The 21,415-nt window shown below is 38.4% G+C and overlaps 3 protein-coding genes across 4 annotated transcripts; all 3 read right to left on the bottom strand.

Annotated features, from left to right (window-relative positions):
* Positions 1 to 278: 278 nt before the first annotated feature.
* On the bottom strand, positions 279 to 4,900 carry LOC107100737 (prolyl 3-hydroxylase OGFOD1-like). The gene is made up of 7 exons (XM_015399355.1): positions 4,669 to 4,900; positions 3,411 to 3,556; positions 3,277 to 3,323; positions 1,324 to 1,424; positions 1,130 to 1,246; positions 961 to 1,052; positions 279 to 871 (listed from the first exon to the last, which is right to left on the bottom strand). The coding sequence occupies exons 1-7, from the start codon at positions 4,826 to 4,828 to the stop codon at positions 689 to 691; spliced, it is 846 nt and encodes a 281-aa protein (XP_015254841.1). The 5' UTR covers positions 4,829 to 4,900; the 3' UTR covers positions 279 to 688.
* A 1,275-nt stretch (positions 4,901 to 6,175) lies between these two features.
* On the bottom strand, positions 6,176 to 10,713 carry nudt21 (nudix hydrolase 21). Its single transcript, XM_015399351.1, has 7 exons — positions 10,474 to 10,713; positions 9,093 to 9,293; positions 8,951 to 9,014; positions 8,782 to 8,871; positions 8,510 to 8,585; positions 8,280 to 8,394; positions 6,176 to 6,563 (listed from the first exon to the last, which is right to left on the bottom strand). Exons 1-7 carry the CDS (start codon positions 10,593 to 10,595, stop codon positions 6,542 to 6,544), a joined length of 690 nt encoding a protein of 229 aa, XP_015254837.1. The 5' UTR covers positions 10,596 to 10,713; the 3' UTR covers positions 6,176 to 6,541.
* Positions 10,714 to 12,986: 2,273 nt separating this feature from the next.
* On the bottom strand, positions 12,987 to 20,557 carry LOC107100749 (mucin-5AC-like). Of its 2 annotated transcripts, none has more exons than XM_015399375.1 (8): positions 20,342 to 20,557; positions 19,348 to 19,451; positions 18,805 to 19,273; positions 18,632 to 18,724; positions 18,521 to 18,557; positions 15,570 to 15,641; positions 14,231 to 15,484; positions 12,987 to 13,604 (listed from the first exon to the last, which is right to left on the bottom strand). In XM_015399375.1, the coding sequence occupies exons 1-8, from the start codon at positions 20,438 to 20,440 to the stop codon at positions 13,339 to 13,341; spliced, it is 2,394 nt and encodes a 797-aa protein (XP_015254861.1). In that variant the 5' UTR covers positions 20,441 to 20,557; the 3' UTR covers positions 12,987 to 13,338. The 2 variants fall into 2 exon arrangements, with proteins under 2 accessions (XP_015254861.1, XP_015254860.1); XM_015399374.1 differs by having other exon boundaries at positions 12,987 to 13,607.
* Between the last annotated feature and the right edge of the window lie 858 nt (positions 20,558 to 21,415).

Raw genomic sequence — 21,415 nt, forward strand, 5'->3', positions numbered from 1 at the left:
AAACATGAAGTTTTAGAATACATTCATTTATTAGGCTAAAAGGCGAACCTTGTTCTGAATTTACCTCTTTAATATTCACCATTCACACTCAGACCTGATTACTGCCAGTCACCTGAAATCTAGTGACAAGATAGACTATCAGCCATGAGAGAGTTTCAAGATTACAAACATTTGGGGGAACTTTTTGTAATCTTGTTGTAGAATAATACAACAACATTACTTTTGTGGAAATATTCAGCTGACTGACAAGACGAAGGTTTTTTTTTTTTTATGGGAGGCGTGTGTCTCATTCCATGGGCCATAAATCTAACACGTTATAACCAGAGAATATCATACTGGCAGTGAAACCTGGTGGTGGAAGTGTGATTATCTGGGGCTGCTTTATGGTATAAGTATCTGGACGACCCAATGGAATCCTAAAGAACAATCTCCAACCATCAATTAAGCAGAGGACAAGAATCAAAAGCACAACAGCAGATCCACATTTGAATGCCTCATTAAGAGATACCTCCTTTGTAACAGATTCAATTATATCTGCTAGATTTTTAAAATTAGATATGTGAAAAATCTGCAGAATTGGCCACTAATCTTATCAAGTGTCACTTTGATTTTCAATAGAATAAAACTCCTTTTTAATATGGTGCATGTAGTGTGTAGCTAGATTAACAAACAAAATCGATGGGAAACCTTAAAATGAAAGTGCCTGAAAACACGACTTATCACCGTTTCCCAAAGCACTCACATCTCTCGGTAAGTGAGGATGCTTCACGATGGATGGCTCCTTAAAACGAGGAGGACGCTCCAAAGAAGGTCCGTGAAACCAGCCGCTCAGGGAGAGACGGCACTTGTCTCGTGATAAAACTTCAGAAACCTGCAGAAAAAAAAAAATAAAAAATCAGAAACACTTCACCTTACCCTCCTATTTTAACCAACATGGCTTAATAAAACCCAAATACTCACCTGGTGAAAAGATACTGGAGACACCTCGAACAGTACAAGGGTGTTCCAAGAAGGTACGAGGGACTTCACTATTCTCTCTGGCTGGAAATTACCTGAGGATAGTAAAAGGCAGCTGTTATGTAACAATACAGCTGTAGACCCACATACACACAGGATGTGAGGTACCTACTGTCTGTGGAGTACAGATCCAGGGTGCCACCATCACTGCTCTGCCATGGAGGCACAAGATACAGAATGAAAGCGACCCTCCTCCCCTCCAGCTCATCATCATGGCACAAAAGAACATCTTAAAGATATAATAAAAAACTATAAACCACATGCAACAACCTTCTCAGATTATCTGGGTTTTTGGGTAAGTCTCACCTGTATATTCATATTTAGCACAAGAAATATCCACAGTGGGCTCCAGCTCGACGCCCAGGACGTCCCCGAGCCAAGAGCGGAAACGCCCAAACAGGGCCCCCCTACAGAAGCAGAAACATTTCACATTGGACTCAATAGAAACCCTCCATAACTATAAAAGGATGACTGTTGAAATGCCCAAAAAGCCTGCCATGGCATTTGCTGCGGCATGAATTATAGATGATCACAGACAGAGGTGAGGGGGGGGCATCTCTTATTGTATATTTAATCGCAGCATTTAATCCCCAAGACTGGATTATATTAGTGGGTGTGAAAGCTTATAGTCAGTCTCTTATGGTTTTCTTTTAACTGACAAACAAAATGTTTGTTTTTATTATATTTTGGAAGCTCCTTCCTTCAAACTTAAGCTCCTTATTATAAGAATGTGCTGAGATATGGGTGTGACCACTTTTTAGAGTTCTGGATCAAATTTCCTTTATATACATTTCTTTGAGCCTCATGAGGATCACAATCTCACTTAAAATTTGGCCATTTATCTTTTGATCAGGTTAAAAATCTAAATCTCAAAGACACATACAGCCTAATTTAAAAAATAAAAATCCTTTATGAAAATGAAAGAGAGGGCTTTTTTTCTCTCTCTCTGAGGCCTGAAGCTATTATGGAAACAAAAAGACTATAAATAACCCTCTTAAAGAGTGACAGCATGCATCACCTGATTTTCCAGGTGAAAATTTTGATTTTTCCCTCACTATCATAAACTATCATCAACTACCTGTTGTGATTTAACTCTGCTCCTTTTAAGTTACAAACAATTCCTTTATAAATGTTTAGCATCCCCTTTTCATTAAATCACTTTAACACAAGAAACTATTCCTTGGGTACTAGGAGGTAATCTTTGGCGCCCCCTGGTGGACGAGATCACTAATCTCACATAATACATTTTAAAATCTGTAAATGAAAAAAACAGGCAATATGTGTGTGTAAATAAAAACAACAAACAAATCATATTACTTAAATCATATGGAGGCTTTAACCAATTATTTTGAGGCCATTTTGATCTAACTTCGGTTGGTTCTGTGTTGAAGGGACTCCCAAACTGCTGCTCATCATAGGTCAATGTATCTTTGGGTTGCTTGATTTTCCTTTTAGAAATGCAAAGAAGATCAGTTTTTTTGTTTTTGTAATTGTTTTTGTTTTAAATTAATTTCATTTTTTGTTACTCTAAATGGAAAACAAACAAAATTGTTCTCTAAATTCCACATATTCCTTTTTTACACAGAAAAAGAGAAAAGCTTTGTGTTTTTATTTTTATTAGTAAATGTTTCCTGTCATTTTTTCTTGTGAAACCTAAATATCTGGATCAGCATTTTTTTCAAGCAGTCATAAAAGGATAAAAACATGAACATTGTTTTTTTTGTTGTTGTTGTTACCAATATTTATTTTTATTATTTTTACTGGTGAGCCGTGCTTTAAACAATTTAATCTGTGTCAGGATAGCAGCAACTGTATTAAAAGAAATTAAAGTTTCATGTAGAAATAATCTCTGTATTAGAAAAAAAAAACTGCAAGAAAAGCATAGTAATAAAATCTGTGGGATTTTTTCCTTTTAAAGTGTCTAGAAGTCTCCTCTTTTCATCTAGGAGACATTTAGCTGAATTCAGCCATCATTAATGCACCTTCTGTGACACTGGTGTAAAGAGGTAAAAGGTTTAGATAGGAAAGATTGATAACAGTAAAAGTAGGTTTATGTCTCTGGTATCAAGGATAAGCTCTGGTGCTGGAGCAAAGAGATTAATCAACCATTAAATGTCTCATTGTGCGTCTCCTCTGTTTAAACCTCACATCTGAACAGAAACAAGAACTCTAGAACCCTAGAAACATTTCTAAACACATTTAGCCACTTTGTATAAATTTTAATGTCCCGTAAAAACCTGTAAGATTTGATTTTGTTACCTCACTGCTGCAATGTGTGGCTCCTTTCTCTTCTTCAGATCATCTGACTTGAAGAGATGGGGGAGGACGAGATTATCAAAACGAAAAAGAAAAAACATATATACTGCAATAAACCAGTATGATGAATGGGTTACCTGTTTAAACTTGTACAGATCATTTGACTTTTCATTGAAGTTGAGTTCCAGCAGCTCTCTTTGTAGGCTTTCAACAAAGGTTTGGCTCCTGAGGAAGTTCTTGATTATGCAGTGAGGGAAAGGATGGCAGTCCAACTGCAGGTCCCCTGGACAACAATCCCACATGGAGAAGTCAGTCAAGTGTTTTCATATTTCAGAATTCAATCTTTTGAAAACTAAAGTAGAGACTTTAGGATTATCTGCTGGTGCAACCTGCATCTATAAATACTTCATAACAGATAATCTGGAACTGAGGTTCCCAAACATATCAGCCTGTCAACCAAAAATTAACATTAACAGACTGGTGATTCCCTAAAAATACAGTTAGCCACTTCACAATATAATTATTAACACAAAAAAGTGAAAGAATTATATTCATTTTAAAATAAATGTATTCTTTAATTACATTTAACTATTTAATTCATAATAAAAAAACATTTTAACTATCTTACGGTATATTTAATTATTCAATTGTGCATTTTAGTGCACATTTAATGTTTGAATCATGTATTAAATTGATAAATACATTTCAGATAAATCAATATCCCATCAGCTTATTTTATAGTATATTTATTTATTTCATGATAATTTTTGGCCCTCTATATTACCTCATATCACAATAAATGTGACCCCACACTTGGTGTCTTGCAACCCTGACTTTTGAAACCCCTGATCTATAGCCCAATGACTCCATGTGTCAGTATGGAATCCCAAAATAATCAAAAATGTCGAGAGAAAATAAAAGACTAAGATTTAAGGTTTATTGGATTTTAAAAAGCAAAAAGAAAAACTAAAACAACAAATTTTTACTCTAAAAAGAATGTCACTAAGTTGCATCTGATTGAATGACGAGACTTTATGAATGTTCATTGCACAATTGACACCAAAGTGGAAATGCTGGCTATAAACTATATACGTGTGAGCACATCAAACGAAGGCGCTTATTTTTACCTTCATGTGTTGTTTTATTTTTAAAGAATGTTGTGAGATGGTGGATTTAGGTCATGATGCCTATGTTACACACATTCATAGGGAAAAGTAGTCAAAGCCCAACATTAATCCAAAAAATAAAATAAAAAAGTGTTTCTAATGTACCCTCCCTAATTCTTGGCTCCCATCTGTCCCTCTAGGAAGTGCCACTGGATTGAGTTAATAATGGCACCACAAATGTGATCAGAACCAGCATCAGTCCACAATAAACACGGTTTGCTCCCCTAACCTTTGCTGTAGTGGACCCTGCTCCTCCATGCCTCCTTCACTGCTCCCTTCACCTCTTCCTCCTCCACAGCCCCACAGAGCTCCACGGTCTCCTTGCTGCTCCTCTTTTTCTTCTTCCCTCCTGTCTCACCGCTCTCGTTCTGCGGTCGTTTGGAGCTCATAATAGAGAAATCTCTTTAAATAAAAAAAACAAAACAAACGCCGACAGCGTGTACGGGCAGATTGAAGCGGTGTCGCGGATAAATTACGTCAGATTCTAGGAGTCTGACGTCAAGTTTGGCGACCGTCATGGAGAAAAAAAAAACATAGGGGTAGATTTTAAATACACTGTAAACTTATCTTTTTTTTTTTTCTAAATATCCACTTTAAATTGTTTGATTCTTTTGAGAGATGTTCTTCTTTAACCTGACAACAACCTGACGAGACATGCATCTGGCTGTTGTCAGGTTAGTTCTTCCTTGCTATCAGCACCAAAACATGTTTAAACAAAAAATATAGTTTCCAAAACAATTGTTTATAATTATAATTAAAATATAATTCCCGTTTAAATCTGCGCTGCTGTAGGAAATCATATTGAACTGCAATAGGATAAAAAAAAATCTCAAAAGACAAGCCCAGGGAATTATTGCATTTGCATATATTTTAATCACTATTAAAAATATGTCACCTCAAGAGTTTGTGTTTTAGATAAGATTACTTACTGTAAAATGGGTTATATAGAAAAAAAACTGATGGAACTGTAACTATACAGTCATATGCTTACATCATTTTTTTCATCACAATGTTTGTATCACTGCTGTTTATCTGCACTTTAAAAAAATTCAAACTCTAAAGAGCTGCACTTAACAAAATTTCTTTTTGTTTACACTTGTGTATACAAAATGACAAAATAAAATCAAAGATTACTTGCATAAATGTGTCAGTTTGAACTACGGATTATGGAGGTCTGTCCCTTTGTAGCTCAGAAATTTAAGATTGCACTTATTTGATGTAAGGTTTGCATTTTCATGCCATCACCTGGTTGGTACACATTATAGTCTGAAACAAACCAAGGAATTGTGCTAATATAAATAACGGCACACATTTCTAAAAAGCATTTACAAAGTAATAGTGTAATCTTTATCTCTACAGCTTTATAAAGTTTCATTGTAGAGGTCATAATAAATCTTGTTACTACAATAAGTGGGTTAAGCATTTTAAGACATTTTTTCCTGCTTTTTAAAGATCCAATTACTTTATATTTTAATAAACTTTGCAACGGAGTTACCAAACTGTAGCACTGCATAAAAGGGAATTAGTAATTAGGTTTTCTATCAAAAAACCTTCTCAGCTAAGGAGAGCAGTCTTCAGTATATAAAATCTGCACCTATGATCTTAATAACAGGCATTTGTTTCATTGCGATGTATATTCTAAGTCCCTTCACTGTATACAAGTTTATGAATTTCCTTTAAAAGAATCTGAAACAGTGCTCATCAACATACAAGATCTATAAACTTTATAAAACTTACTATAAACACAACTTTATTTTAAAAAAGACAGCGTGGGTACAGGTTTAAACAACAGGAAACGCAATGTTGTATTTTTTTTAATCAAACATTGGCATCTTTCAGGCAAACATAAAACCAGATTCTGACACAGACCTGCATACTACAAAAAGTTGCAGTTTCACAAGTTTAAAAAATAAAACAAAAAAAAAACAACTCGAACATAATGTTTTGCTCCTTACAATAGCAATAACACCCCTGCAGATATTTTATTTACCATTCATGACAGGTGTTTGTATTTGTAAAAGATAGAGAAGAGATGGAGTCCTTTTTTTCAGCACAATGCCTCTCTGGCTGCACTCACAGAGACAGCCACACCGCTGCTTGGGTTAGTTGTAGATAAAGTTGAACCTAGGAAAAAACAAATTAAAAAAATAAATTTTGACATCTTTAAAACTACAAAAAACAATAACTGTTTATTCTTGAACTTTTAAGTTCAGCCTATTTTTTTGTCTTTTCTTTTCCTTTTTTTTTTTTATTATTTAGTCAGTATGCTCCTCTACATTCATAGTTGTTTGTATCTCAGATTTCTGATGTATAGGGGATAGAAGATTGCATGAATTGCAGAATGATTGCAGAAAGCAGGATAAGTGATAACTCAGAATAAAGTTCTGGGGTTAAATTTCCACATATCCTGCATTTTCAGTTTCAGAGAGCCAAATGGCTATTATTCTGACTCCTTCCTACAGCAAGTTACTCTGTGAACCAACTCTGGTCGGTAGCAAGATTTAATGAACTTATCTCAAGTCCGTCACACATTTAAGTTGAAATCTGACAGGAGGAGGGCATTAGAAATAGCATGCCCTTCACTGGATGACGTCACCTTTATCACTGGCAATAATAAGGCCAAAGAAGAAAAAAAAAAGATCATCATGTACCATAAAGCTGCATAATATCAGCTTAACATGTGACAACGTTGAGCCAAGTGTTAATGTGACTAGCTATGTTTCCACTACAAATGTGTGCAAAAATATAATGATATTCTGTGAATCTCAAAAATGCAATTTTTGTATTTCCATTAAATAGCAAATACAATTGAAATTGCCCATCAATTATACTTTGGTTCCCAAGATAACCTTACAAACAACATGGCAGTGGCAGATTTATCCATATTTCAGCCACTCCTCTGATGGGCACCCTCAAACTCCAACTACGTCCAGTCATCTTCTTACGAAGCAGAAAGGACCAGTTACAGATTGAGTGACTTGTGATACGAAAAATGTAGTTTAGCTAAAATCCGAAAATCCACCTAATCAAAAGCATAAAAACTTGATAAAAAAAAACAAAAAAAAAACAAAAAACTACTAGTTGCACAAGTTCTTTATCTGATCAATAACTGTTTTCTCTTATTCTTAAGACTATATTGTAGTGTTTCTAATCCGCTCAATTTGTGTTTCTGTGCATCAGTACCTTTATCTGCGCAATTGTTAATGATTATTTGTCAGCTGCTGTGAGTTTTATTATATCTGTAAATTATTGTATGTTTCCTTTTTTTTTCTTCCTTGCTATAGTTTAACTTTAAAAATTTTCTTTTTTCCATATTATTCAATATTTCTTGTACCTGTAACTTCTCTGCTATCTGCTTGTTTTTGCCACTGTCACCAGAATTTCCTCTCTGTGGGCAATTAAGGTATTTCTGTGCTATGCCACTTCAGGTGTATTGTGATCCAAGCATTTTTAGGTTATATTAATATAGTGTTTACTGGTATTGTGGCGGCAATGAAATTGAGATATTCTGTGCGGCTCTAGCCGATAAACCCTATTCCTGCCCCATAGAACAACCTACAGGCACATCATCCGCTACCTTTAATGTTCAAGAAACTGATCAAACACTGAAGTCTGATTCGAGGGGTCACTTTAGGGTGACTGTTAAAGAACCAGCTGACATTAATTAGCATTTAATCAATGGAAAAAGTGCCTGTTTACGTATATAGCAACATGTTAACATCAAAATTACACTTCAAAAAATAACATACAAGGATTGTTATTTGTGTATATTTTTTCCTAATGAAAATATGATTTAATTAAGTCAAATTTAATCAGCTAATATATAAAACTAATCTTTACCTGCTCAATAGCTGTGGTAGACTGGAAATGATTGGTCCATATCCAGGGGCGTTGTCATACAACTCAAACAATGGAGCGGCGACCAGCTTATAATTTTTGGGAACGGCGAATAATGCTGTGAAAATATTAGTTACAGATTTCAAATGTATGAAGAATCTGTGACATTTGAGCCTCGTTTGATATTAAATGGCATTATTTGACAACAGTTCTCACGTTACAAAGATACAAACCTTTCTCCTGCAGCTGGACCAGGAACAGCTTTTTATGCTCCTTAGGTTTAGTAATATGAGCTGGAATATACGGGTACTGAAAGATTAAAAAGCACCAGATCAGTTCTCACAAGCAAAAAACATTGATTCAAATGTTCAGTTTATCAAAATAAAGACTGTAATATCAAACAAACCATAAATCTTTAAAGTGTTGCTCTCCGAAAGTAATTTCTGTAATTAATGAGGCATATAGCTGTGTATTAGAAAAATCTGGGATTCCTCTGTTTACCAACCTGTGGAGGCTCAAAGTTGGGGCGCCACCAGTTACCGATGCAGTCATCTATCACCCAGTCCTGCTTAACGCCGTCTTGTCGCCCAAGAATCTAATGACCAGTCAGGAGGTTAAGGCAAATTTGTTCCACAATAATCAAGGAGAGACAATTCAACTAACCGCATGGCTACCTCAGTCATTAGGCGTTTCAGACCCTCCACTTCATCCTCTCCAGGATTCAGCTCTCCACCAGGCCTGCAGGAGAGGCAGAAAACTGTAAACTGGTAACTGTGCCACATGGAGCTGGTTCACACAGGAGCACCAGCCACTCACAGCTTGAAGAACGTTGTGCCAAGCTGCAGAAGCAGCACATGAGGCAGCCTGTGCTCGTGGACGATGAGGACACCCTCTACTGTCCGACGCATGCCCATCTTATCAAACTCTTCACGCATCCTCTGGAACCTGGCGGCGACGGAGCAGTCTTTTTCATAAAGTGGCTCCTTGGTCCCAAAAGTGTAGTTAGTGAGAGGATATCTGAAATCAGAAAGACAAAGTGAAAAGAGACACAAAATAGAGCAGACTAGATATTAAGCATCACAAGAGCTCTCCAGGCACTTCAGCTGTTAAAAAAATATATATATTTAACTCATCATTATACAAGAGTGCTGTGAAAATAATCAGTAAGAACTCAGAGAGGGGAGGAGGCTCTCATCTTTACAAAAAGATTTGATTCTGCTACTTTGCACACCATTACTTTACCTAGCAAGAAAGCACAACGGCAACAACAAAATTTCAAATGTTTCCACATTCTTTCCCCATCCAAGGAAAAATATTTATTGTAGAAAAAGTAATACTTTTGAAAACATAGGAAAACAAATCATACCACTTTGTAATCTACGTGTCTTTTCTTTTAGGACTTTTTATGCCCTTTTAAGTATGTTAAAGTTTCATTAAATTGCAAACTTTCGATATAATATTTGATTTTTGGATAATCTATAAACAAGTAGACTTGCATCTGTATAAAAGCAACACGTCTTTATCAATGAGGACGAAAAATATGAGGTTAAACATTAATATTCAATTCTATTCAGTTTATTTCTATAGCGCCAATTCACAACACAAGTAATTTCAAGGCACTTTAGTTCAGCAGGTCATACAGTCAAATTGATTCAAAGATTTCTGTTTAAGGAAAACCAGTTGATTGCATTGACTCAAATGCAATCCCTCATACTAAGCATGCTTGTAGCGACAGTGGAGAGGAAAAACTCCCTTTAACAGGAAGAACCCTCCAGCAGAACTAGGCTCAGTGTGACTATTAAAAACAAATATATTGGAAATGTTCCCTAGAACATGGCAAATTCAAACAGTCCAGTTGTTTTGTTGTACAAAACCTTTTAAAAATATTATAATCCCTCTTGCTACCAGCTTGCTACAAGCTGAGTATGGAACATTATGACGGAAAAGTAACATGAATTATATACATGCTACACTGATTTAAATAATTTCCTTTAGTTTTCCCAAGACTAACTCGAGCCCACATGTAGCTATAAACAAAGTTAAATATTTGTAAAATGCGTGTTTTTATTATTTTGTTTAAAGTAAATTTTGTTAGGACTGCTCCAGTCGTAACTGTCACCTCTCCACGGATAAACGGTCTCTCTCTGAATGAATATTCATTTGATAGCTGCAGCCTGTGTGGGTAATGTGGACTCACAGGTTGATGGTCCTCTCCAGGGTGAGAGGTTTAGCGGGCCCGCTGATGTATTTGTTCCCGAACTGCTCGCTGCCGCGGCGCGGCCAGCCGGTGGACGAGCGACTAGGTTGCACGACCGACATCTTTACCCGCGGGAGTAAAAGCTCCAACAAATAACAGACTGAAGGCCTGACGAATTTACAGATGAATAAAAGAGAATAAACAGCCTCCCTCCACAATCCGTCTCCTTTGTTTTTCCTCTTCCGGGTGAAAACAGCGGGATGTTGCTGATGTCATCAGTAGCGACACCTGCTGGCCAGGAGGTATCTAAGAAAAAAAAAAGTCCCTCTGCACGACCCACGGTTGGTTTTATTCTAATACAGAATATGTGTTTGTACTTGATTTAATCACTTTATGAACAAAATAAGTTAAATAAAAGAATAAAGGGTTAAATGTACTACCGTTGATTTTACATGAACCTGTATCATTTCAGTGTATAAATGCAAAATTATTGCATTAGCCTCATTCAATCTAAATTTGTTTGTAGAAAATGTGTTTAAAATGGTTTTAAAGTATGACTAACTGAGGTAATGATTATATATTATCACTATTCATCATAACAATTTGTTTTCACTTTTGGATAATTTACCCAGTTCAATTTTACAAAGGGGATTATAGCTGTACTCAAGAAATGCACATTAGAGGAAGGTTAAAATAATTTCATAGACAGACTCCACCAGAGGCAGATTGTGCATTAATGCTGCAGTTCAACCCATACCATATAGCTTATTTTCCAGATCTCATCCTTATTGGGAGGGAGCGCTTATTCATAAATCCAAATCCCCACTGACTGAATTTTATGGCAATAGAAAACTTGTTCAGGACAAAAATTAAAAGGTTCTAGTTAGTTTTGTTTTTTATCTGGCTAGTCCCTTAGATGTCTAAACCTAAAAGTCTTGAGATGAAATGGGCCCCATGTATGAAATGTTTTAGGTTAGTGGCAGAGGTGGGTAACCCAGTACATTTAGTTGAGTAACATTTTTTTGGGGAAAAAAAAAAAAACATTTAGAAATAATATCCTTGCTATTTCTATTTCAGAGAAAATTCTGGCTACTCTGCTCACTGTGAGTAATTTGATGTGATTAACGATCAGGTGACTATACAGTAAATATTAAATATCAACAGCGGAGGTTCTTTATCCTGTCCGAAAATATAAAAAGTCTCACTGTCAGGATTTGTTTAATGGTTTAAAGCTTAAAAACAATTTATGGGACAGTGATTATTCTGTATTAATTTGTTGTCACACAATCATTTTATTTTTTATGCAATTTAGTCTATAAAATAGTAGAACTGGCCCATAAGGTCTGTCTGATTGGATCATTCCTAGAGTGTAATCAGATATTATGATCCAGCAATTATATTTAAGTAGTCTTTTTACCAAATACATTTTTACCCCTAATTAACTAATTTCTTATATTTCTGCTTCTTCTTTTTTTTTACCTGATTAAAAGTTTTTTTAATACTGATTTTATTACTTGAAAAATATTTTTTTGTCACTCTACCTTTGGTTAGCAGGGAAAACCAAAGTCAGATACCATGATGTCAGATACACATGACAATATGGAGCGCCAAGACAGTTTTGTTGGATTCATGGCGTATGTCTCCTATTCCATGCCCCAAATGTATGATAAATGTAAACCCCACATTTTTTTTTTTTTTTTTATAAACAGGTGCCAGGAACAATAGTATTCAGAAAATACATCAACAGTCAACACACCTGAAGCACTGGCTCTTTAGAATATTTTTCTTCTTTACAAACATCTGGTCAAATGTATAGGAGAAAGCATCTTCAATACAGCTCTCTGTATATTTAATTTTCCTCTACAAAGCTTTATCTAGAACAGCGTAGTCGATTGTGAATAAAGAATGTTAAATGTAACATCATTGAATTGTTTGAAGTCATGCGGATAATCTGTAGACCACAGGCGTCAAAGTCGTTCCAGAAAGGGCCGTGTGGCTGCTGGTTTTCTTTCCACCCAAGCAATAGCACACCAGACTCCATTCATCTCATCAAGGTGAGTCTAGTCTTAACCTGATGACTTGATGGGATGAATGGAGTCTGGTGTGCTACTGCTTGGGTGGAAAGAAAACCAGCAGCCACACGGCCCTTTCTGGAATGACTTTGACACCCCTGCTGTAGACCCTTGAGACAAAATAAAAGTGAATGTGTTTTTTCTTTGTAAGTTACTTATTTGCCACAACATCTAGGACCTTAAAGCTGTCATTATTAACCCTAAAAAACACCAACTAATTTCTAATTGTCTCTTTGGGTCAAAAATTACTATAGGTTTAATACCACGTTATTAGGTGTAGCAACGGTATTTGATAAACGGCTTTTCCAGCTCTTTTGTTCTGTTTGATCAGGGAAATTGAATGCAGAAAGGTATGAAAGGATTTGGATATGAGGTTTAAACAAAATATGACCAAGTATATTGATTCTTAAAAAGCCAAAGGAAGGACTCAGTGAACTGAATAATCCATTTAATAATCATAGCTATGTCTCTTTTCCATCTTTTGTAAACATCATGTATTTTACCACAATAGTTTTCTTATAGTACATAATCATACGTGCGATGCAAAATTTCAACATAAGTTAAAAAAAGGACAAAGACACTGCTGGATTTGTTGATAACATCACACCAAGAGGATCTTAGTTCTTTGGTCCAGTGGCCCACTTAGTGGTGTGCTGCAGTAATGTGGTGGTCCCTGTTGGAAGTGCCATTGATCCTCACTCTCCCCAATCCTCCTTTATCCCTCATACCCTTTACTGTGGACTCTCCTGTTCGTCACAGTTGTCGGTCCCGTTTTCACCAAATCTACCATTTTTCACTTATCATCTGCTGACGTAGTTTCCTCTTGAGCCTCACTGACAGCGTTGTCTCTGCTCTTCTCAGCCTCTGTAACCAGCTCAGGCAGAGCATCCTCTTCAGCTTTCACACTTTCTTTCTGCACTTCTTTTCTTGTTACATCACCGTTGTCAACCACTGGTTTGTCACTGTCACTTTCACTCTTCTTCTCACTCTGAACAACTTCTTTCTTCACATTCAGCTCAGGTGATTTGGTCTGTTTGACCGTCTCAGAAGGCTCATCTACTGCTAAAAGAAAAAAAAAATGCAATCAAACATATACAACTACATAAAATGCAATATGTGGAACCCTATGCAGAATCAGAAAAAAAGTATATGTCTCTTGAAGTTGGAATCTAAATAAATTAAGTGAGTCTTGGTGCAGAATTATAAATTACTGGGAAATGACCACCTAGAGAGACAAGAATATTGAATCTGTGAGGCTGAATACAAATAAATTCAAGACTTTCCTGTTTATTAACTAATGAACTCTGGTAAACCACTAAGGTCTTCAAGAGCACCTATATTTTAGATTTCATTAAAATCAACAAGTCTTCATGGATAACTAGGATGTATGGCTGGAAGATATTTGTTCTTATTTGATAAAGACCCTTTAGATTAAATTTGTTTCAAGTTTCCACAGAACAAATGGGCTGAATCGAAATCAATTTAAATGATTCCCAAAGGTTAATTGGGGAACTGGATTTCATTTAATGGATTCAGCGTAAAGGGTGCCTAAAACAAATGAACATAATACATATTCAATTTCTTTCTTGAGCAACATATCAAAAGCATGGCATGTTTGGGTGTCCCAATGTGTAAGAAGAATTTTACAAGGTCTATATTACACATTTATTGAGATCAAATCTTACCAGTGTCTGTTTTTGTGGATTTTCCTGGTTTTTCTCTTTCCTTCCCTTCTTCAAGCGGCGTCTTTAAATCTTTGTCCTGCTGTGGAATACCATCGGGGGGTGCTGGACTGCTCAAGCGGTGCGGAGGGGCATCAGTCTCTTCATCAGTGGGAATCATGGAGACAGGATCTGACCCAGTTATGTGAGGGGAGCTAATTGCTGCAGTGCCTGCCGAGCTGCTGGTGGAAGTGGTGTCTGCGCGTGTTGAGCTGGTAGCAGTGGAGGCGGTGTCTGTAGGGTTTGTGTCGCTGGAAGAAGTGGAGGGAGCACAGACGTGAGCTGCTGACTGAACTTTAGCAGGAGAAGAGGCAGAATCCATGTGGTCGCTGGATGTTGGACTGAGGGTATCATCAGCAGTGGGAGGGAGAGAAACAGAGGTGACAGGGGATGTCGTGGTAATAGGGGCAGCAGTAACTGTACCGAGATTAGGAGAATGACATGCAGTTGCTGAGGTACTAGAAGGAGTATGTAGGCCTGAATTTGAGGTGGTGGTGTGGGAAGGAGGAGTTGCGGTGGTTACAGAAATGTCACCTCCAGCAGCTGAGAGAGCAACATTTGGCTCGAGGGAAGCTGCCTCAGTTGGCACATCTGTGGATGTTTTGGTAACTGAGCTCTGCTGTAAGGCAGCTGGGCCAGTTTCCAGGGTGGGAATGGAGGAAGTAGTTACTGTTTCTGATGTGGAAGGGATGAAAAGAGTTGGGGTAACAGACTCTGAGGAGTTAGGTATAACTGAGACGGTGCCTGGGAGCTCTGTTGGTGTGAAGATGCTAGTATTTGTGGGGATAGGTGTCTCAGGGTCAGGAGCACTAGATTTGGGGACGGAGGTTACTCCGTCACTGACTGTACTGCTGGTGGATGATGTGGTTGTTGCTGCAGCGGGTTTCACTGAGTCAGTGCATATTTCTGTGTCAGTAGTTGAGGAGGAAACTGCGACACTGGCTGCGTCAGGGGCTGGATCAGAGATTGTCGGTACGGAGGAGGGGGAGGTGGTAGCAGACAGGTCAGGAGTAGCAGGAGTAGAAGGAGCTGCGGTCATACTGGGCTTAGTAGGCGTGTTCATCTCTGCTTCTTGAATCTGTGCAAGCTCGTTCTCGGGCGTATTGCGACCAGACGTTGCGAGGGGCAGAGCTGGTTTGACAGCTGGTTTTGGAAGCAAAGCAGGTTTCCCAGCTGCTTCGTGGGCCGACACACTTACCCGGATTTGATGCCGTGTGTCTGGAGGGAGAATTTAAGGAGAAAAATTATCTAGCTGATCATAGAATGTTAGGGATAAGGCATAAATGGACTATTTATAGTTTACCTGAAGATGCAGACATTGTCCGAGGTTTTGAGAAAGTAGAAGGTGGTTCAGGCTTATTATCAATGATGGTACCTGAATGCAAATATTAATGTGTTATTGTAAAGGATAGAAGAGCATGACAATTTAGATTAAAGCAGGTTTATTTTCCACCCATCTTTTTTTCACACCTTACCGTATATTCTTATTTTTCTAAAGCTTTAAACAAGAAATAATAATAAAAAAAATCTTATTTTTATGATTTATGTTTTGGCTTTTGTATCATTTATCAATTAACTATTTAATGGTTATGTATTTGACACCTTTTCCCCAATTAAAAGGACATTTGCTCTGTGCATTGACATTCATAAGGCAGAAATCAATTGAGAAAAACAACCGAGTCATTTACCCATAGAATACACAAGTTGCACTTTTCATCCCATTCTGTCTTGCCATTTCTTACATGTGACAGGGCAGTTTTGCTCAATGAAAAAGATATGTGAGGATGGTAACCTAGTTCCATCATTGATTTGATAAAATCAATAATGGAATTGGGATACATCAAAGTGGACAAGCCAGACCAGTGGAAAAGGAAGCTTTTCTTCTTGTCTATACGTAGAGTGGGTGTGTACATTTGTTAATTTGTGACACTGAGGTGCAAATAAATTGTCAACCCCTTGAATGGTAAACTATGTAGAAATGTTAAAAACTCCCTATATTGAAGGTGCTCTTGCAGCGTTCTACAAAACCAGAAGTCTTGTGCCAAAGAAGCCCAAAGCCTAAAGAAATCATACACTCACTCCATCCCAGCTCCACTAACTGCTACTAAACCAATGCGGACGCAGTGACAGGAAAAACAGAGTCAAGCCACAACCCCCCAGAATATAGCTGCCCAATATTGTCCCCCTGTTGTTTGCATGGAGGTTACGGATACTGTAAAACCTTGCTACAAATGCAGGTGTGTAAGCCTCCAGTGCATTATTACTGGGACTCTGGTTTGGGTGTTGGAGATGCTGGTTGGATCCTCAAGGCTAATCATCCCACACCCCAAGACCCAGGTGCTGTGTGGTGTTGCATGTTTTAGGTGGGGATCAATGGGCACAAAGACTTCAACTCAGTTCCCCAGTGGCCCTAGCACCTTACCACCAGTTAGCATACCATCATCGCGCGACTACAGTCTTTCTATAAAGCATTTAGTTATGTCATGGCTTTGTTAAATCTGTATGGTTTTGTTAAAGACTCATTTCACACTATGGGCACCATCATTGCTCGCTTTTACTCTGCGATCACGGAGTCAATCCTCTCCTCCTCTATCACCATTTGGTAGGCTGCTACCACCACTAGGGACAAGGAAAGGCTGCAGCAAATCGTTTGCATTGTAGATTGACAGCAATTTTCTTTCTACTAAGGAATTGGATCAGGGTTCACCAAGGTGGTCCCTGAAGGCACCAAGGGGCAGACACACAGCACAGCGTCCCCTGAAAACGGCGCAACTCACCAGTGTGCTACAACTGAAATTTTATTTTATTCTGGTGCTCTTATTTTTCTTAGAATTTATAGAGCATTTCAGCATTTTAATTATGCAGAGCATCTGAGCATTTATAGAGATTTCAGAATGATAAATCATAAAGAAAATTAGGAGTTAAAAGAAACAATAAAAATATGATTATTATGCATAAAGTCTAGGTGAATGCTGATCCCTCCAGTTCATAGGAGAGTACTGGTAGCCCTTCCTATGACTCAGTATCCATGAAGTAGCCTTCAGCCTTAAAAAGGTTGGTGACCCCTGATCTAGATCCTAGAGGCAAGCAGGTAAGACTGCAGCTGTCCCTTCCCACCCCAAAATGTTTCCGAGTCTCTTCAGTGGCAGGAGGCTGTGGTCAATCAGGACCATAACCTCCTGCCACAAAAACAGCTTCTTTCCATCTGCTAATGGCCTCAAATACAAGGCCCAGGGTCCCACGTTTACACATTGGAGAAAAAAGGGGGGGAACATCCAAAACATCTCAGTAACTGTATATAATATAATTTTATACTGTTGTTATTATTTATTTTAAAGTATGTAAGAGTGCTCCTCCTATACAACTTGCATTTGCTTATGCTAAATTACATATTCCTGAATTTGTTTATGGCCTGTGGCAGACTGCCAACCTGTCCAGGATGGAGCCTGCTTTTAGCCAATAGTCTGATGGAGACAGGCACCTTGTCTGTCTAGCACCTCATTAAAACAATTTACTCATACTACTTGTAAAACACTAATTGGCAAAAGGCATTTTCTGGTTCTGATCCTGAAAACGTTTTGGTAGAAAAGAAAATGTCTTCCTCTGAAGTGTGTGTAGTCATCTTTGACTCAGACCATCCATGAAAGGGATGAAATTCAACAGCAGGCTTTTGAGGAAAGTGCCAACTTCACTGAAGATGTCTCAGAAATTTTTTTTTGTCCCACTGAAAGCTTCAGATTATCTCAAAAAAGTTGAATGTAAAAATCAACTGAGTAAATACTAAAATAAAAACAAGATGATAACAATTTTAAAGGAAAAAAGAAATGCCCTAAAGATAAATAGCTACCTTTGCCATCCTTGGCAGCAACAAGTTGGAGAACTGTTAACAAATCTTTTACAACCAAATTGAAGAAATTATTGTTCCAAGTCTACCAGATGTCAGGGATTTTATTTTCCTCTATTCAGGAATTTCTTCAGATTGGGGATAATGTGTTGCAATTTATATCCTAAAGGAAGTAAGGGGGGTTAATACAGAAGCCATTTCTTGACTCTGTAGGTCTCTTATTCCTAAATATTTAATTCAACATAAAGCTTTAAAAAGGAAAAACTGAGAAAAACTGTATTTGGGGGATATAACTATTTAACACAGTTCAGAAATTATATTTGGTATTATTGACATAAAGTTCACATTAGTTTTATTGACAATAACCCAGAGGATAGGATGTTAAAAATGGCATGGATGAAAACACATACCTTCAGATTCTGCCTTTTTCATCTCTCCTTCTTGAGTCTAAAATAAGAGAAAAAAAGAACTCAGGCATTCATATTTCCCATATGTAAATTGAGGCCTGCACACTTACACACCTGTGTTTCACCTGGTGGAGGTTTGGAAACTCCAATACGCTGAAGCATCAGATGGAGTTTCTGCTCAAAGCTGTGCTGACCTTCAAATTGTTTCTGAAATAATCAGAAGGTAAGTGATTGTCAGATGTTTTACGGCGAAAAAAATAAAGGAATCAAGCTGCAGTGACGCTCACCTTTGCAGTGTTTCTAGCATTGGTAGCTCCTGCTGCTGCTGATCCAGACAGCAGAATGAGAGACTGGGATTTCCCCTCTCTGAGAGCTCGTCGGGGAGGCGCTGCCTCGCCCCTCATTGGCGCATCACCGGTAACCGGCGTCTCCTGAACAGCCTCCTCTCCAGTAACAGCACTGGGATTTGCTTTTACTTTCTCCTTTTCATTCTCCTTGTCATGCTCCTTTACCCGCTCTTTCTCCTTGTCTTTCTCTGACCTGGCGACCTCCCTAAGAGGTCGGATGAAATCGGCGATGGAGGCTTTTTTGGGGCGACCCTCCTGGCTGGGCTCAGACTTCAGACCTCGCTTCCTCTTAAGGGTGAAGAAGTCACCCAGCTTCCTCCTGAGAGTTTTGGATGGTGGAGGACAAGCAGGGACAGAGCTGGCAGGAGCCACTTCTTGCTGTGTGATGACTTCCTCATCCTGCTTGATCCTAGAGAAAGAACCCTCACATTTCAATCCAGCTTCTATGAATACTTAATCATTTAACTACTGAGTGATACTCACAGTGTATCTGTGGGAAGTACTTTCTTTGTAAAGAACTCCTCCACTCCTTCATCAACACGCCCCATGTGCTCAAGAACTTCATTTTCACTCTCAATTATCGTCTCCTGATTTCAACAGATCCCAGCAATCAAACATAAACAGATTAAATTACATGTAACTTTACATTACATAACAATCCCCTCTAAAAACCCACACACTCTGGCAGCACTTTCCCTCATGAAACAATGCACATATCTTTGGTTGGATTTTTTCATCTATTTCAGCTTGGAACGAGGCCTCCTGGGACCCAGTTGCTCAGTAACGTGAAGTGATCGAGCGTCGCTGGGTTTTACATGCAGAATTTAGACAGCATAATTCATTTCACCAATAAAGGTAACGCGATATCAAAATCTCAGCTATGCAGTGTTGAATTACGCTGATGGTATCAGCATCTGTGCCCACAAGTGAAGATGAAAGTCAAGAGGTTGGCTGCAGAACACAGATTAAGCAGAAGTCACCGTTACACGATCTTCTGCCAGGGAGGGATTTGGGTGAATTTTGTCTCCTAGGGAGTGTGGCTGAATGTCTACAAGCTGCTGGAGCTCGGTGACAACATGACCAGCTTAGTGGGGAATACATGCACTCCCTCTGCATTTTAAAACACTGACAGTTTAAAAAAGCCTCAATCTTTTCCTTTTTATTGTTTTAATTTTTTTGGCAAGAAGAGCCAGGGAAGACATAGAGTCTAAATTCCCACTGGCCTCACCGCCCTCTCATATTCAAACGTAGAGACAAGAGAGAGGGTTTTTCAAAGAGCCAGTGACCGGTACAAAGGGACTGCCTAATTCAAGCAGGGACCAGGCATCTCCTCCACCCTTCCCTTCCCCCTGCCTCTCTCCTCTATACCCTCTTACATCCTCTCCCTCCTTTCCATTTCACTCCCCTCTCTCTCTCAAACACCAAACACTCCTCACTCCATTTTATACCAAGCCCATCTGATGCCCACACACAGTACCTGCGGTCTGCTAGGACGGTAGTTCAGTTTTTGCCGGTGAGGTCTCGGTCTGCTCTGGGTGTAGTGCCTGAGAGCTGGTCCACCCAATGGCAGCTCCATTGGGGAGACACGGCACGCTGCTGCCGTGGCTCTGTTGCTGAGGCACGGTTGCTAAGAGCACCAGCAGTATGTAATGCCTCCACAGTGGTGGGAGGGACCTGGCTGGCTCGACTGACAGATCTGACAACAGAACCTCGCCTTTCTCTGCCACTGCCCCCCCCTCCCCTCTGTGAGAGGAAAAACCAGGAGGAAAAGATGGAGATAAAGCAAGGAGAGGTTCTAACACAGGGATGAAAGTCATCACTCAGACACCTGCTTCAACAACACAACCAAACATTGTGAATCTGTATATCACCCATTACTTTAAACAGGAAACCCCTGAATAGACAAAATGTTCTGTTGTTGCTTATGTAACAAATTAATAATTTATTTTATATGCGGAAAAGAATCCTGGAACCAGTAATTCACAGATTGACCAGGCATTATTTTTTTTCTTTTGGTCCCCTGCAACTGATTGGAGATCCTGTTCCAAAAGCTTTTGAGAGGATAGTCAGTTGCAACACAGAGAGTTGCACAACTTATAAAAAAAAAAAAACAACAACAATGTAAAATATGCCCCCAAGCACCAGTTTCTACATTTTTTAATCACATGGCTTATTTCTCTGTAGATTTGTGTCCAGTATTTAATGGGAATGTTGTTGCCTGTGTGGCTGCTGTACATTTGATATTCAAACTGCGAGAGTTATTTAGACATTCGGGATGCTCATCTGCATCATGTCTATATGTGGATCACATTTCTTTGCTATTTGCTTTTGCAGTTGTTTACACAAATGAGGGAAACTTAAACTCCCATTTTGGCCCAGAAATAATTTGCTTTCCTCTTTGGAGTCTCACCTGGATAATTTCCCACATGCAGTAATATGCCTTCGCCTGTTCCAATGCTAGGCTGCAGGTATAACAAACCAATACTGCTGGTTATTTTACCTAGAGGAACATTTGGACCACTTGTCACACTGTTTTCTGAGGCTTATATGT

Source organism: Cyprinodon variegatus, unplaced genomic scaffold, assembly GCF_000732505.1.
Source record: "Cyprinodon variegatus isolate N-32 unplaced genomic scaffold, C_variegatus-1.0 Scaffold1005, whole genome shotgun sequence".
In the NCBI taxonomy this organism is placed as follows: Eukaryota; Metazoa; Chordata; class Actinopteri; order Cyprinodontiformes; family Cyprinodontidae; genus Cyprinodon; species Cyprinodon variegatus.